The 14,376-nt window shown below is 41.0% G+C and overlaps 1 protein-coding gene across 2 annotated transcripts in view; it reads right to left on the bottom strand.

Moving 5' to 3' along the window:
* Window positions 1–12,116, bottom strand: part of VPS41 (VPS41 subunit of HOPS complex) — a 192,025-nt gene extending 179,909 nt beyond the window's left edge. Inside the window, exon 1 of one of the 2 annotated variants that reach the window (XM_030795990.1) lies at window positions 12,006–12,116. In XM_030795990.1, coding sequence (XP_030651850.1) covers window positions 12,006–12,011 — 6 coding nt within the window. In that variant the 5' untranslated portion in view covers window positions 12,012–12,116. Of the gene's footprint in view, window positions 1–10,874; window positions 10,950–12,005 lie in introns of those variants that run through there. The other variant, XM_030795989.1, reaches the window with a different exon arrangement.
* Between the last annotated feature and the right edge of the window lie 2,260 nt (window positions 12,117–14,376).

Here is a 14,376-nt window from a genome sequence, read left to right as displayed (position 1 = left end):
ATGCTCTGACTTTACATGTCTCCTGCAACTTCTCCACACCCTGGCAGGCAGATCTTGCTGCTCTCCGTCAAAGAGTTAACAGGTAAACAAATTACCCCAGGAACTTGTCATCTGAGGGCCTGGAAGACTCTCTCCCTTGTTAATAATGGAAACCCATCTGGCAAAGCAGCCTCACTAATCTCGGAAGGGAAGAGGAAACTGCCATCTCATGTTATCTACAAGCCAATTTTTATACTGAAAAGCTCTTGTGCTATTAATTATCATGCTATTAATCTGGTTGAGTTAAAATGACTGTCTTGCTAAAACAGCTTTTTAAAAGAATCTCCTACAGTGGTACCTATCAGACCCTGTGTAAACAAGCTGTATAATTTACATGCACTCTTTAAACCATTACCACTAAGACAAATTCTGCCATTTAACAGTTTCCCTCTTGCTAGACAATGAATCTTGCTGCTCTGAAGGAAACAAAGCAAAAAGGGAAAAATTGACTTGATCCTGCTAATCTCTCACCTGTCCAGTGAAAGAGAGAATCTGCTGATGCCATGCATCCTCAAAGAGGTCAGCAAAATGAAGATTTACTTAACGTACTTATAGATATCAATAGCAATAAAAGGTTACAACTAATATGCTGACACCGAATGTAAGCACTTTACAACAATCCATGAGATAAACAAAGAACAAGAAAAAATGGGGCAAGGACATTTTAAATATAACTAATATATTTTCAAGAAAAAAATGAACATTTTAAGGAAGATCGATGCACGTATTACTCAATACAAGTTGGACAGCAGGATAAATGTAAATCTAGTGTTTAAAATCATTTTAATTTCACTCATCAAAAATTAGCAAGAGCCTGACAGGTGGCAGGCACCCTCCAAAGTACAGCCTGGAGGACAACACAGTCCTTGCCTTCAAAGGCCATGGGTAAAACGGGGATATGTTCCTTGTAATTAAGAATTTTATTATACTTGTATCATTAACCACAATGAATATTAGAATCTCCTCTATATCTCAATGTAGCCTGTTTAGCTTAATGTCAATCCAAGTCTCATAAAGTTCTTATTCATTTGAAGCTACAGTAATCCATAGTAACATTTTTGTTCTTAGCACTACATAAAAAAACCAATTATTCCACTACATGATAGCTGTCCAGAGAGTTAATGACATGTATCATGTTCCACCTTCTAAAATGTTTCTCCTCTGCACTCACCATCACAGTTCCTGGTTTTAGTCCTCTTACTGTACTGATCGTTCTCTTGTGGACATAGTCCACTTTAACATTAACAGTCACTATTCTGACTTCTTTACTGAACATCTATTATAAACTGCTCATTATGTTCCATTCACCACCCACAACATTATAAACTTTCCTAACACCACTGGGGTTGGAAGGGTGAGGCTTAGAGGTTAAGTTTAATGACTTCTAACATCCTTTCCATCTCTGTGAGTCGCTGAATATTATGTTATTAGCATCAGCAATACAAGGCTTTGATAACTATGCCAATAAACCACACTTAAGATTCCTATTTCCTGTATGTACAATTCTAAAAAGAAACTTGAGTACTCTTCAGAAAAATTACACTAAACCTAAGGAAATTTTTTTTTCCTCATATAGAATCCACTCAAGTATGCACATGAGGTAAATAGGTGAATACCCCATTTATGTTCTTCATTAAAACAAAAACATCTGGGCTGGGCACAGTGGCTCATGCCTATAATCCCAGCACTTTGGAAGGCCAAGGCAGGCAGATCACCTGAGGTCGAGAGTTTGAGAGCAGACTGGCCAACATGGTGAAACCTCATCTCTAGAAAAAATAAAAAGAAAATTAGCTAGGTGTAGTGGCATGCACCTGTAGTCCCAGCTACTTGGGAGGACCACTTGAACCCGGAAGAATCACTTGAGCCCAGCAGGTCAAGGCTGCAGTGAGCTGTGATCGCGTCACTGCGTTCCAGCCTGAGCAACAGAGTGAGACACTGTCTCAATTAAAACAAAACAAAACAAAATTATCTTAAGTGAAACAACTCAGAAACAGTCAAATATGCATGTTCTTACTTATAAGTAGAAGCTAAATAATGTGTACACGTGGACAAAGAGTAGAGAATGGCAGACCACGGAGACTGGGAAGGGTAGATGATGAGAAAATTATTTAATGGATACAATATATATTATTCAGGTGATATTGACACTAAAATCCCAGAGTTCACCACTATGCAATATATGTAACAAAATTGCACCTGTACCCCTTAAATGTATATAAATTAAAAAAGAAAAAAACAGAAGTCTCCAACCAGCAATTTCAATCCAAAAACTCAAAATCAAATTACACTCTTTCTCCACACCAGAAAGCATGCAGTGCCAGAATTTGACACCGTGAGGCATTGAAGATCTGAGACCTGAATCTTCAGGGAAAACTGGGCTCTGAGAATAGCTTCTTTGGCTATGGAACTGATGGAGAACATTTACTCTAGGAAACTCTGAGACTTGCCTTCAGCACCACTACGAACATCTCACACAGACAGGTGATCTCAAAAAAAAACTTGTTTCCACAATCCTACCAAAGCAATGCATGAGTGATGTCAAGAATTAGGCTGGTCTGTTATTTCTTAGCTTCCTTCATTCATCAAGCCCTCTAATTAATATGCTAGAGACAGAAAGGCAAAGAAGACATAAAGTAAATGTCCTCATTAAGAAATCCAAAAAGGGTGAACTTTGAGAAAGGTAACAATTTGAGAAGGAGTCAGTGGTTTTCAAACTTTTTTTTTGCTTCACTCTCTCATTTAAAGAATCTAACTTCAAATCCTGAAGATATAAGTTATAAATTATGCTGTTTTCAAAGTGAAATAAGCAAAACACAAAAGGACAAATATTGCATGATTCCACTTACATAACACAGAAGTAAAACAGAGGTTACCAAAGGCAGAGGGAGGATGTAGTGGGGAGTTACTGTTAAATGGGTACAGAGTTTCAGTTTGTGATGATTAAAAGTTCTAGAGAGGCAGAGTGGTTGTCTTAGTACATTTGTGTTGCTCTAAAGGAATACCTAACTAAGGCTGGTTAATTTATAAAGAAAAGAGCGTTATTTGGCTCATGGTTCTGCAGTCTGTACCAGAAGCACGGCACCAGCATCTGCTTCTGATGAGGGCCTCAGGCTGCTTCTACTCATGGCAGTAGGTTGAAGGGTAGCTGGCATATGCAGAGATCACATGGCAAGAAAGGAAGCAAAAGAGGGCAATGGGGACGTGCCAGGCTCTTTTTAACAACCAGCTCTCGTGGGAACTAACAGAAAGAGAACTATCTCAAGGATGGGACCAAGCCATCGTGAGGGATCTGCCCCCATGACCCAAACACCTCCCACCTCTAATACTGGGGGGACATGAGATTTTAGGTGGACAAACATCAAAACTACAGCAGTGGTGATGGTTGCACAGCAATGTGAGTGTATTTAATGCCACTGAATCATACATTTATAAATGGTTAAGGTGGGGGTGGCTCACGCCTGTAATCCCAGCACTTCGGGAGGCTGAGGTAAGAGGATTGCTTAAGGCCAGGGAACTTGAGACCAGTGTGGGCAACACAGAAAGATCCTGTCTCTACAAAAAAAATGTTTTCAACTTTTTTAATGGTTAAAATGGTAGTTTTATGCTATGTATATTTTACTACAATAAAAAAAAGTGCTGTTGATCAAAGCAAAAGTGATAGGCTGGAAGATACCCAGTGATACAAGTGTCTGTCTGAGCCAATTCTGGGTAACAGATTGACAGCTAAACTCAGAAACATTTCACTTTACCTTTCTTTTCCAAACCAATCCCTTAAGTCCAATCATCCACCCAAACAGCTTTACCTAATGATTTCTGTGCCTTGACATGTGGCCTCTCTAATATACTCACCACCTGCCATCAGGATTATCTTCCCAAACACAGACCAGATGGCCACTGCCCTCCTCAAACAACACTCAGTAGTGCCCCAGCCTGAAGAATAGCTTTCAGATTCCCCAGCAAAGTAGTCAAAGTCCTTCCCAGTCTGGCCCCCAACAGACCTTTAGCCTCACTCCCCACTCTCTCCACAAACCTGTGACCCTCCAGCCACACTGGAGGATCCCTCGCCGAGATATTGCTTATATCTCTATGTCACAAGTGGCAAATCAGTGGCCTGGGGTCTGGATATGGCCTGCAGGTGTTTTGTTTGGCCTAGGTGGTGTTTTTAAAAAAGCTTCCATATAAAAACCTGTACTCCTGACTGTATGTCTACATAGGATCCACACTTCCACATACCATCAGTTGCAGCTGAGCGGTTACACTCAGGACAGAATGCACTCCACCACCCCTATCACTCCCAATTTCCAACACCAAGGCTCTCCTGCTCATGTGCACCGCCCCTTCCTGAGTTTGTGCTGCCTGCTCTGCACTTTCCTCATGTCACTCCCTCCATTTAGAAGGCCCCTGGCCCCATCCTGCACTCATCTTGATGGAATGCTCTACAGGCTCAGTGGGTCTCTCAGGGATACCCCAGGGAGGGGTTGCCAGGCACTCAGCCTGAGAACCTTCACTCTCTCTTCAATATCAGAGCTTGGTTTTTATGTTTCTTCCCATATCCCTCAGCTAGCACCTAATATTAACTGCCTTGTCCTACAAGTTCTCATTTTAAATATGCTGTGGATAAACCCAAAGTCTTTGCCCTCTTTGTCTCCCAGTATCCTACTGGAAAAACATGTTGTCGGTGATGATGATGAGACAAGCTGCCAATCTAAAACAAGATTCTTCCTCCTCCGTATGTTGCCTTTCCTTTATGAGCAATACCAAGCATATTTTCTCCAGACTCATGTCTGAATTATTAGCTTATGAACTGTAGGACAGTTACAGAAAGGGAACTGCAGGAAGGTAGCATCAAACAAGGATGCAGCAAGTCCAATAATTCCTTGGGCTCCTAGAAGACCTCTCATACAGGCTTTCAACCAGCCCCCATCCCTAATCCTCCCATCAGCACAGAATCCTATGACAGTGGCCTGGGAGAAGGCTTGGCTCAGCTGGCCTCAGAGGTCAGGAGTGGTGAAAAGGAAGACTGTCAGCCCAGGACAGAGAGGATCCAGGACTTGCCTGGGTTGTGAAGTCCTCAGAATTGTAAGTGCCCACATACTGTTGCGAAAGAAAAACAGAATTTGGGGGAGAAATGGTAGCCTGGGGCCTGAGGAAGGCCACTCCAAACTTTGCAGGAGGGCTCACCTGGCTCCGTGTTGCAGGAAAGAAAAAAGAGCAGAGACTAGGCTCCAAGAAATCAGCTATCTCCATCTATGCCTGGAGGTACATGTGAACACTTACTGAGGTACTGCCACCTTCTCTCTCTTCCCAACAAACTGTGTGCCCTAGCTGAGCATAATGAGAAAGGGAGTTCTGATATAGGCACAGGAAGGAGGAAATATTTTGTGTGGTATGTATGTGATATCCCTGTTGTCACAGAGCTTCAATTTCAAAAACCTCAAAGGAGTTGTGGCCAGCTTTAGACACTTAGGGACTAGGCTGGTTGAGTAGTAAGGATGAGGACTCAGGTTACCAAGCCCATTCGACCTACTGGGCTCAGCTACTGCACTCATCTTATTCTGCAAGTGAAGAAAAATCTTGATGTCTGCCCCAGCGTGGAAAAGAGGGCAAACTTGGTAACCCAGTGACCCAGTCCCAAATCTGGCTTTGCATGAGAATCATCAAAACTCAGTTTGGGGAATTAGCTAATACCCACTAATACACTCCATCTGCACAGATTCTGATTCAGTAGGTTTAAAATAAGAGCCTGGAATCACAGGCAGTTTTTAACAACAACAAAAACAAAAACAAAAAAACCATAAGGAGGCCCAGGCATCAAGAAGAAACAAAGGCAACAGGGGACTGCACAGCCACGAATGGGAAGTAGCATGAGACACAGAACCCACTGATCTGATGAGTGTCCTCTCTCCAAGGTGTTAATGTGGGCGCGGCGGAGGCTACTAATAATCAGCTAGTGAACTGGCCTCTAGCCAACCAACTCAAGTGAAGATAAGTGGAAAAACTAACAAACCAATTCGCTAGTCCAGCAAAACTAATTTGTGACTACATTTTAGTTACACGATGGGAAAGAGTGCGCCCTCTAAAATCTGTCTGACTCTGTACTTTTAAAACTTCTTGTTTGGGTTTTGTTTTTCCTTTAGTTAGCAGTAACGCTGCCTTTAAAATATCTATCTTAGCCAAACTGTAAGAAAAGAGAATTGTGCATACGTAAGCCAAGTCCAGGTTTCAATGATTAACCTCTGTCTTATTTATATGACCATTTCAACCTAGCCACTTTAACATACTTTATATTCACAAAAGTTTTAACATACTTCATACTCACAAAAGTTTTAGAGAGTAAAATTCCCAGTTTACAGGCAAGAAAATTGAGGCACTCAAATTTGTATTGATTTGATTTTTACTGTAACATAATCACATGGGGATATACATGACAAATGTGACATCTAATAATCCATAAGTGATCTACAATAAGGACAGAATTCCCCTAATTTCTAAAATGCAGAAGAAGAATTCAAAGTAGAAACTCTCCTACTTGGTTAAGAAATAGATGGTCTAATCGTGGAAATACTTTAATGGACCAGGGTCCAGGCTGGTTGAGTAGGAAGATCAAAGGGTACCTGGGGAGCAGGCAAGAGTAAAGGAAGTATAGAATGTAACCCACATTATAGATGTAATCCACATTACATCTGAATTAATAACTTACAAAAGGTGCAAGTAAGATAAAATAATTTCACGCAAATCCTACTAATTTACAATTTGACAATTTGAAATGCTATTTTCCCAATAAATTCATTTAAACACTTTACTAAACACTTAGTACCTATAAAGCACTAGCCCTGTGGAAGATACAGACATGAGTAAGTTCTTGTTCTTTTTCTTGAGGACTCAGCAATCTCTAGGAGAGATAAGACAAATACACAAACAACCAGACTTCAAGCAGAATGTTATTCATAAGAAAGATATGGACAAATACTGTTGGGCATCTGTGATTATGAAGGTCAACTATAAATCGTTTTGGAGCTAAGCAAAACTGCTGGTTAGAAGATTTCCAGGCAGAATGCAGGGTATTCGTTTTTTCTGTAAACTATAAAATATATATGTAGTTACTTTTGACAACTACCTTTACCATATTAGGCTAAAGCAAGGATTTCACAATGACTTATAAAAAAATTTTCATTCATACCTAAAAAGTGATTTTAGTTTCAGATCCTCTGAGCTGTTTTACACCACAATAACTCAGTGCAGATGTCACTATTTCGGTTCTTCTGAAAATTAATGGGGAGGGAAGCAATCACCAAAGAAACAACACTCAGGAAAGATAATGTGGAGACGTTTAGTTTTGTGTTGCTAATCCTGGAGATTACTGGCATTTATGATACATGATACCAAGAAAAAAATTTATGCCAAGTTTTCTAAAAAGTTCAATAGAACAGTTAAGTTTATTTTCTCCATTTTTTGGTTTTTGTTGTTGTTGTTGTTGTTGTTTGTTTGTTTTTGAGATGGAGTCTCCCTCTTGTCACCCAGGCTGGAGTGCAATGGCACAATCTCGGCTCACTGCAACCTCTGCCTCCTGGGTTCAAGTGATTCTCCTGCCTCAGCCTCCCGACTAGCTGGGATTACAGGCGCCCATCACCATGCCTGACTAGTTTTTTTGTATTTTTAGTAGCGACGGGGTTTCACCATGTTGGCCAGTCTGGTCTCGAACTCCTGACCTCAGGTGATCCACCCGCCTCAGCCTCCCAAAGTGCTGGGATTACAGGCATGAGCCATCGCACGCAGCCCTACTTTCTCCATTTTTATACACTTTTCGCTTTTAAAAAATGGTATAATAAAGCCCTACTACCGTCATCAGTTTCAATGGCTTCCTACTGTGAAATGCAAAAACAAACCAGAGAAAAGCCTAACCATTTTTAATCTATAAAGGATAAGATTAGGTACAATTACTTTCTTTAAAAAAAAAAAAGAACTGAACAATTTGTGAATGTTTGTTTCTTTCAGCCATTTACAACAGACTGCTGGGGTTTTTTTGTTTGTTTGTTTGTTTGTTTGTTTTTTTAAACAGGGTCTTGCTCTGTTGCCCAGACTGGAGTGCAGTGGCACGATCATGGCTCACTGCTGCCTCAACCCCCTCGACTCAAGCGATCCTCCCACCTCAGCCTCCCGAGTAGCTGGGGCTATAGGCACACACCACCATGCCTGGCTAATTTTTGTAATTTTTGTAGAGATAGGGTTTTGCTACGTTGCCCAGGCTTGTCTCGAACTCCTGGGCTCAAACAATTGCCCCACCTCGGCCTCCCAAAGTGCTGGGATTACAGGCATGAGCCATTGTGCCTGGCCCATGACTAATCTTTTTAAGATACTGACACCATTGGAGAGGAGAATGCCCACTCCAACTACATATTGGCTGTTAAAGCATCAAAGTGGAATGGTGGCTTGAGGGAAAATCATTAAAATGAAAAGGGCTAATTCTACTTCATAAAGTAAAAAAACTATTTAGATTTAGGTTCTTACATATATTTTAAAAAGGTAGGGTATTCTAGTGAAAAGTCATGAGCTATGGAGACAGAAGACTGGAGATTTATTGTATTATAGATATAAGCCTGAGCACGTTACTCAAGTTGCCTGATTTCAATTTGTTTATCAGTAAAAGTCAATCATTTAGCACAAATTTATTAAGTATCAAGCAATATTCTAGGTATTGGACATACAGCAGTGAACAAATCCTTGTCATGATGTTCCAAGCTCTGTGGTGAGAGGTACACAGAAATATATAGGGAAAAAAAAGAACAAATTTTGTAATACAGTATGTCTAACGCTGATGCGCATTATAGAGAAAAATAATGCAGGAAGGTTTCAAAGCATGGTCAGGGAAGGTCGCAATGAAAAGGAACACTTGGACAAAGACATGAAGGAAATGAGGGAGCCTGTAAACATCAGGGTTCCTCAAAAAGGAACAGAACGAGCAAAGGCCCTGAGATAGGAACCTGCCTGGCTTTTTGAAGACTAAGAAAGCCAGTACAGCTGATGCAGAGTCACAGAAGGGGAGGAGAGTAGTTGGAAAAACGGGGTCAAGAAAAGGTGGCTAAGGGCAGCTGGGTCAAGGTCCTGTGGGGCAACCAGGCTACTATAATGGCTGTGGCTTTTCCTCTGAATAAGATTAGAAGCCACTGGAAAGTCTAGAACATCAGAGGTATTTCACCCATGTATGAGAGTAAACATTTACCTCATAGAATTCTTTTCGGAAGACCAAATGCAATATGGAAGGGTTTTTAAAACTAGAAAATAATGTACAAATGTGAAACATTATTATATCCCTAACTTTTTTACATCAGACAACTTTGTCAAATTCTCCTTCTGCACTAAACAGTGGTAAATATTTCATAGGTTTTTTTCAAGGGAAGAAAAAACAATGGTTTTTCTAGGAGCAACTCTCTCCATTTCTATTACACTATATCTAAGAACATATGAAACTCAGTTTTTTGCTTTCAAATCAAACCATAAAACAAATATTTCAACATGAAATAAAGATGCACAATGTGAAAAACAATCTCACCCTTATTCAAACGAGCAATGACAGTCATGAAATGATATGTTCTTAATGAGTGTTTTCCTTTGAACTGCTAGAATGGAAATGGGAGGCTCTAGTGTTAGATAAGAGATTTTGTTATCTTGTTATCACAAGGACCAGCCAAACCAAATTTCTACCTAGTCGAACGCCTCAATTATTGGCATATATAAAATATATACAGAACAAATTTTCACTATGAAGTAAAAACAAATGAAGTATGTTGAAAATAGTAAAAATTATTGAACTAGGTAAAAGTCTCTTATGATATTAAACAGCCCATCATGAAGTCACTGTTTAGAGACAATGACTGCAACTGGCAGCCCTGTTAACTTGTGAGGAAAAACAGTATCCAACTGAAATAACACTGGAAATAGAAACTTAAGTTATCTCCCCCAAGTTCTAGCCTCTTTTTTGGTCTGCTTCTCTTTTTTGTCTTTTTTATTTTACTTCGTCATTTCATAAAATGTGTGATTACCACTACTGCCATATGAAAATAATTCATATTCCCATTACTAATTTCTGCCCTAAACTTCAGTGCCACGTTGCCAGTTGTTGACTGGATACTGCCAGCAACAAATAATCCCATTTAATTTTTACTGAGTCCAACAGTTTTAAGCACTCTAACTTTGTGTATAAACTCCTCTCTCCATCTTAAACCACCCTCTGAGGACGGCCCTATTATTATCCCCATCTTACACTGGAAAGTTAAATAAGTAGCTCAAAGTAACACATTGAGTAAGAAAAGGAACCAACACTTGGACCTCAGGCATTTTTGCTCCAGAACTGATGCATTTAATCCCTGCTGCACCGCAACAGTGCTCCAGTTCTGTGCCTAAATCCAGCAGATACAAAACAAAACTCATCGTCTACTCTCTCCTAGTTCTTACTGTCCTACTTCAAGTGGAAAGCAACTTAAATATCAGTCACCCGGCCTCTCTTCCTCCTCCCACAGGCAGTCAGTCCCTGGGGTAGCCTGGCCTGCCTTCATGCCAAAATTTCCCTGGGCAAAGGCCACAGAGATGGGGCCCAAGGAAAGGCAGCCTCCCAAACGCGGGGGTGTGTCAGTGCGCTCTCCCTAGGTGCCCTCCCAGGGCTGGCATCCTCTCTGCTCTCCGAAACCAACTTTCGCCGTCCCACCCCGCCCTGCCGTGGACCTGCCTTGCGCTCTTCCAGCAGCTCCGCACCTCCACCCACTCCACTCCACCCTCCCCAAACAGCTCACCCTAGCCTCCATATCCCTGTGCCCTCAACTACCAACTGCACCCTTTACCTGCTCCTCTGCTTCCGCCATGGCGCGACCGGAGAGTCACCTGACAGACCCGGAAATGAGAGGAAACCAGACACTGGGCCCAGGGCCTTCTGGGAAATGTAGTTTTAGCTTCATCTGAGCCTGGAAATCTCTTCTAGGGGACGGACCTGTTAGGGTTCATTTCTGCTGCCAATTCTCCAAACTCAGTGGAATTCTGCTTTGAAGGATGTGAACATAACCATTGCTAATATTATAGCTTATTTTATTGTTGTTCTTGTTTCTGTAGTTATTCTAGTGTTTATTAAGCACTTACTATGTCACGCCCTGGGTTTATAGCTTTGCATAAATTATCTCATTTAATCCTCACAGCAATTCCTACTATCATCCCCATTTATAGGGGAGAATACCGTAGCTCAGAGGTCATGCAGCTAGTAAGAGGCAGAACTGGTAACAGAATTCAGCCTTTTCTGATGCCAAAGTCTCTGTGATTGCCAAATGCTGCTTACTCTAAAAGTGTTCTTGTCCTTTTTTCTCTCTTTTTTTTAAGTATATTCAGTGAATATAAAGGAATCTTTGCAGTGGAGAGTCAGAGAAAATTTATATGCCAACAAATAATATCATTATTTTTGCTTGCTACTTTAAGTTGTCTTCTCCTGTCATATGAATATTGATTTAAAAAAAATCTCTGTTGTTTAATAAATTAATTGTTAAACCTTTGTTGAGGATATTCAGTAGGTAAATGTTCAAGTGAAGACACAATATGAAGTTGTCCTTGGTCAAAATCTGCACAACCACTATATTACTTCCAGCATTCAGAATGACTGATCCCCTCTCCATGTTTCTGAACATTATGAATTCTGTTTCCTAATCCTCAGGAATCTGCAGCATCTTGTACAAAGACAGACATATTAAAATTTCCATTCACTAGAGTAGCTGGTGACCAGCAGAGGGCATTGCAAATGGCAGCATGTGGTGGTTGCCTCAGTACCTTTTTTGACTCCCTGTGCCTCATTGACTCTGACCCAGTAGGAAGTCATGGACTCAGTACTCTGTCTGTAGCTTGCTCAACCCATGATTCCTCAATGGCCCAGAAGCCAAGGTGACATCATCTCTGAGACACCTGTCTTCTCCCCAAGGCCTAAACAGCCTTACCTCCATCTTCTTCCTCCAAGCCTTGCTGGGGTTCCTCTTCCAGTGGGCTAATCACTCAGCCGACAGGATAGACTACGCTGAGGTATTTAAATGTCTATAAGCAGCCAGGTGCAGTGGCTTTCACCTGTAATCCCAGCACTTTGGGAGGCCAAGGCAGTCAGATTTCATGAGTTCAAGAGTTTGAGACCATCCTGGACAACATGGCAAAACCCTGTCTCTACAAAAAATACCAAAAATTAGCCGGGCATAATGGTGTGCGCCTGTAGTTCCAGGTACTCAGGAGGCTGAGGTGGGGGTTGAGGCTGCAGTGAGCATTGATGGTGCCACTGCACACCAGCCTGGACAACTGAATGAGACCCTATCTGCAAAAAAAGAAAAAAGAAATCCATAAGCAAGTATAAACCTAGGGCAAGTGTAAACCTAACCCAAGAGTTTCTCAAATCTCTTGCAAAGCAGCCCAGGGCCAAACATTGCTCATGATGAACTCCAGATCCCAGAAAAACTTTAATACAGACCAAAGAGACTGTGGAAGCCCTCAGTCCAGTATCCACGGGAAAGAGAAAATGAGCTCTTCAACTTTTCTGACTTTCCTCACAAACTCTAATTTTCTCTTTCCCATTGTGAGTGACAGCCACCCATAAACCTCTAGGACTACAGCCTCTCCAACTTGGCAATCTCCTCTTCTATGGTGAACAGATGAGATTGGGATGAAGAAGGAAAATAAAGAATTATTACCACTGTCTTAACCACAAGGTCATTTTTGTTTTATGGTTCCATTTTATTTCGATGAGAAGTCAAGCAGCCCAAGCAAGCAAAGCTGAAGGCCATCCACTCTGGGCCTTCCTGGCCTTTCTACTTTTCTGGAATGAGAATGTTTATTCTCTTTCTCTTTCTCAAGAAGGGTGTTATGGGTCTTATTAAAGATATAGCCAAACTTTACAGATTTTCCTCTGCTCATTTAACCGTAGAAACTCTCAATTCCCCAAGTTTGTTCCGCATTCAGTATACTCTCTTGATTACAATAAAATATTATGAGCCTCTTTCCTTTTGGAGACTAGAAAAGTGAAGAGACACAGGTATGGAAAGGTGAATTAGAGGAAGAAACCTACTATGAACTAGCAGGTTCGTGCTGGGCCAGTGGACAGGATGAAATTCACATGTGACCTCCAAATCCCATTTTCTCACGTGAAGTGAGAGTCTGAGGCTCTCTTATCTAGGTAGTCTTGTATTCTCCAACTACTCTAAGTGTAGTCCAAAGACTACCTGGGAGCTTGTTAAAAATGAAGAATTTGGGGCCCTTTGAGAGACGTATTTAACCACAATCTGGATTTTAATAATATCCCTCAGTTATATGCATACACTTCAAAGTTTGAGGAGTAGTCAGCCTAATAGTCACTGATTCTGTGTCAAATCACCTGCTTTTTTTCTTGCACATAATCAGTCCACCCTCTCCCAACTTCAAGATACGGAGGTAAAGGGCTGGGCGCAGTGACTCATGCCTGTAATCCCAGCACTTTGGGAGGCCAAGGCGGGCGGATCCCCTGAGGTCAAGAGATCGAGACCATTCTGGTCAACATAGTGAAACCCCATCTCTACTAAAAATACAAAAATTAGCCGAGCGTGGTGGTGTGCGCCTGTAGTCCCAGCTACTCAGGAGGCTGAGGCAGGAGAATCGCTTGAACCTGGGAGGCGGAGGTTGCAGTGAGCCAAGATCACACCACTACACTCCAGCCTGGTGACAGAGCAAGACTCCGTCTCAGAAAACGAAAACAAAAACAAAAACAAAAAAATGCATATGGAGGTAAAGGTAAGATTCAACTTCTCATTCGCAGTCTATAGGACCTAAAATTGTTAATAGACTTCAGAAAACAGATCTAAGACCTTATATTTGCAGAGTGGCTCACTGGTTTCAAGGATCTGTCTCATAACGTTTGTTTCGTAGGTCTGAAACAGTTTACTAACTCAAATTATAGCCATTTTATTCATGACAATAGCATTATTTCATTGCTTAAACAATCTGAATCCCTTCAATATTTTCCGTTATTAAATAGCATTTATAAATTCAGGAAACTTGAAAAATCAGCAAAGTGGAAAGACAAAGTTAAAATAATTCACTCTTATGCCCTTGCTAATTAGGGAATGTGTTGTAGATTCTTTTCCCAATCTTCAGCTTCCATTCCTTCTTAGATTGCTACCTTTCTCAATCTACAGGTGTGACAGCTAATGACAAGCAAATTTACACCACATTACACTACTAACTCCAAGCTACAACCTTAGCCTTTATTTAATTAACTGCACCAAATAGCTAAAAGAATATTGATGTTATCTTTAGCAAATCTGACCAGCCTCAGCTTATTTTGCAGTTTAGTTT

This window comes from Nomascus leucogenys, chromosome 17 (assembly GCF_006542625.1).
Source record: "Nomascus leucogenys isolate Asia chromosome 17, Asia_NLE_v1, whole genome shotgun sequence".
NCBI classification, from domain to species: Eukaryota; Metazoa; Chordata; class Mammalia; order Primates; family Hylobatidae; genus Nomascus; species Nomascus leucogenys.
The sequence above is the reverse complement of the archived record's forward strand: the minus strand, read 5'-3'. Positions and strand labels throughout refer to the sequence as shown.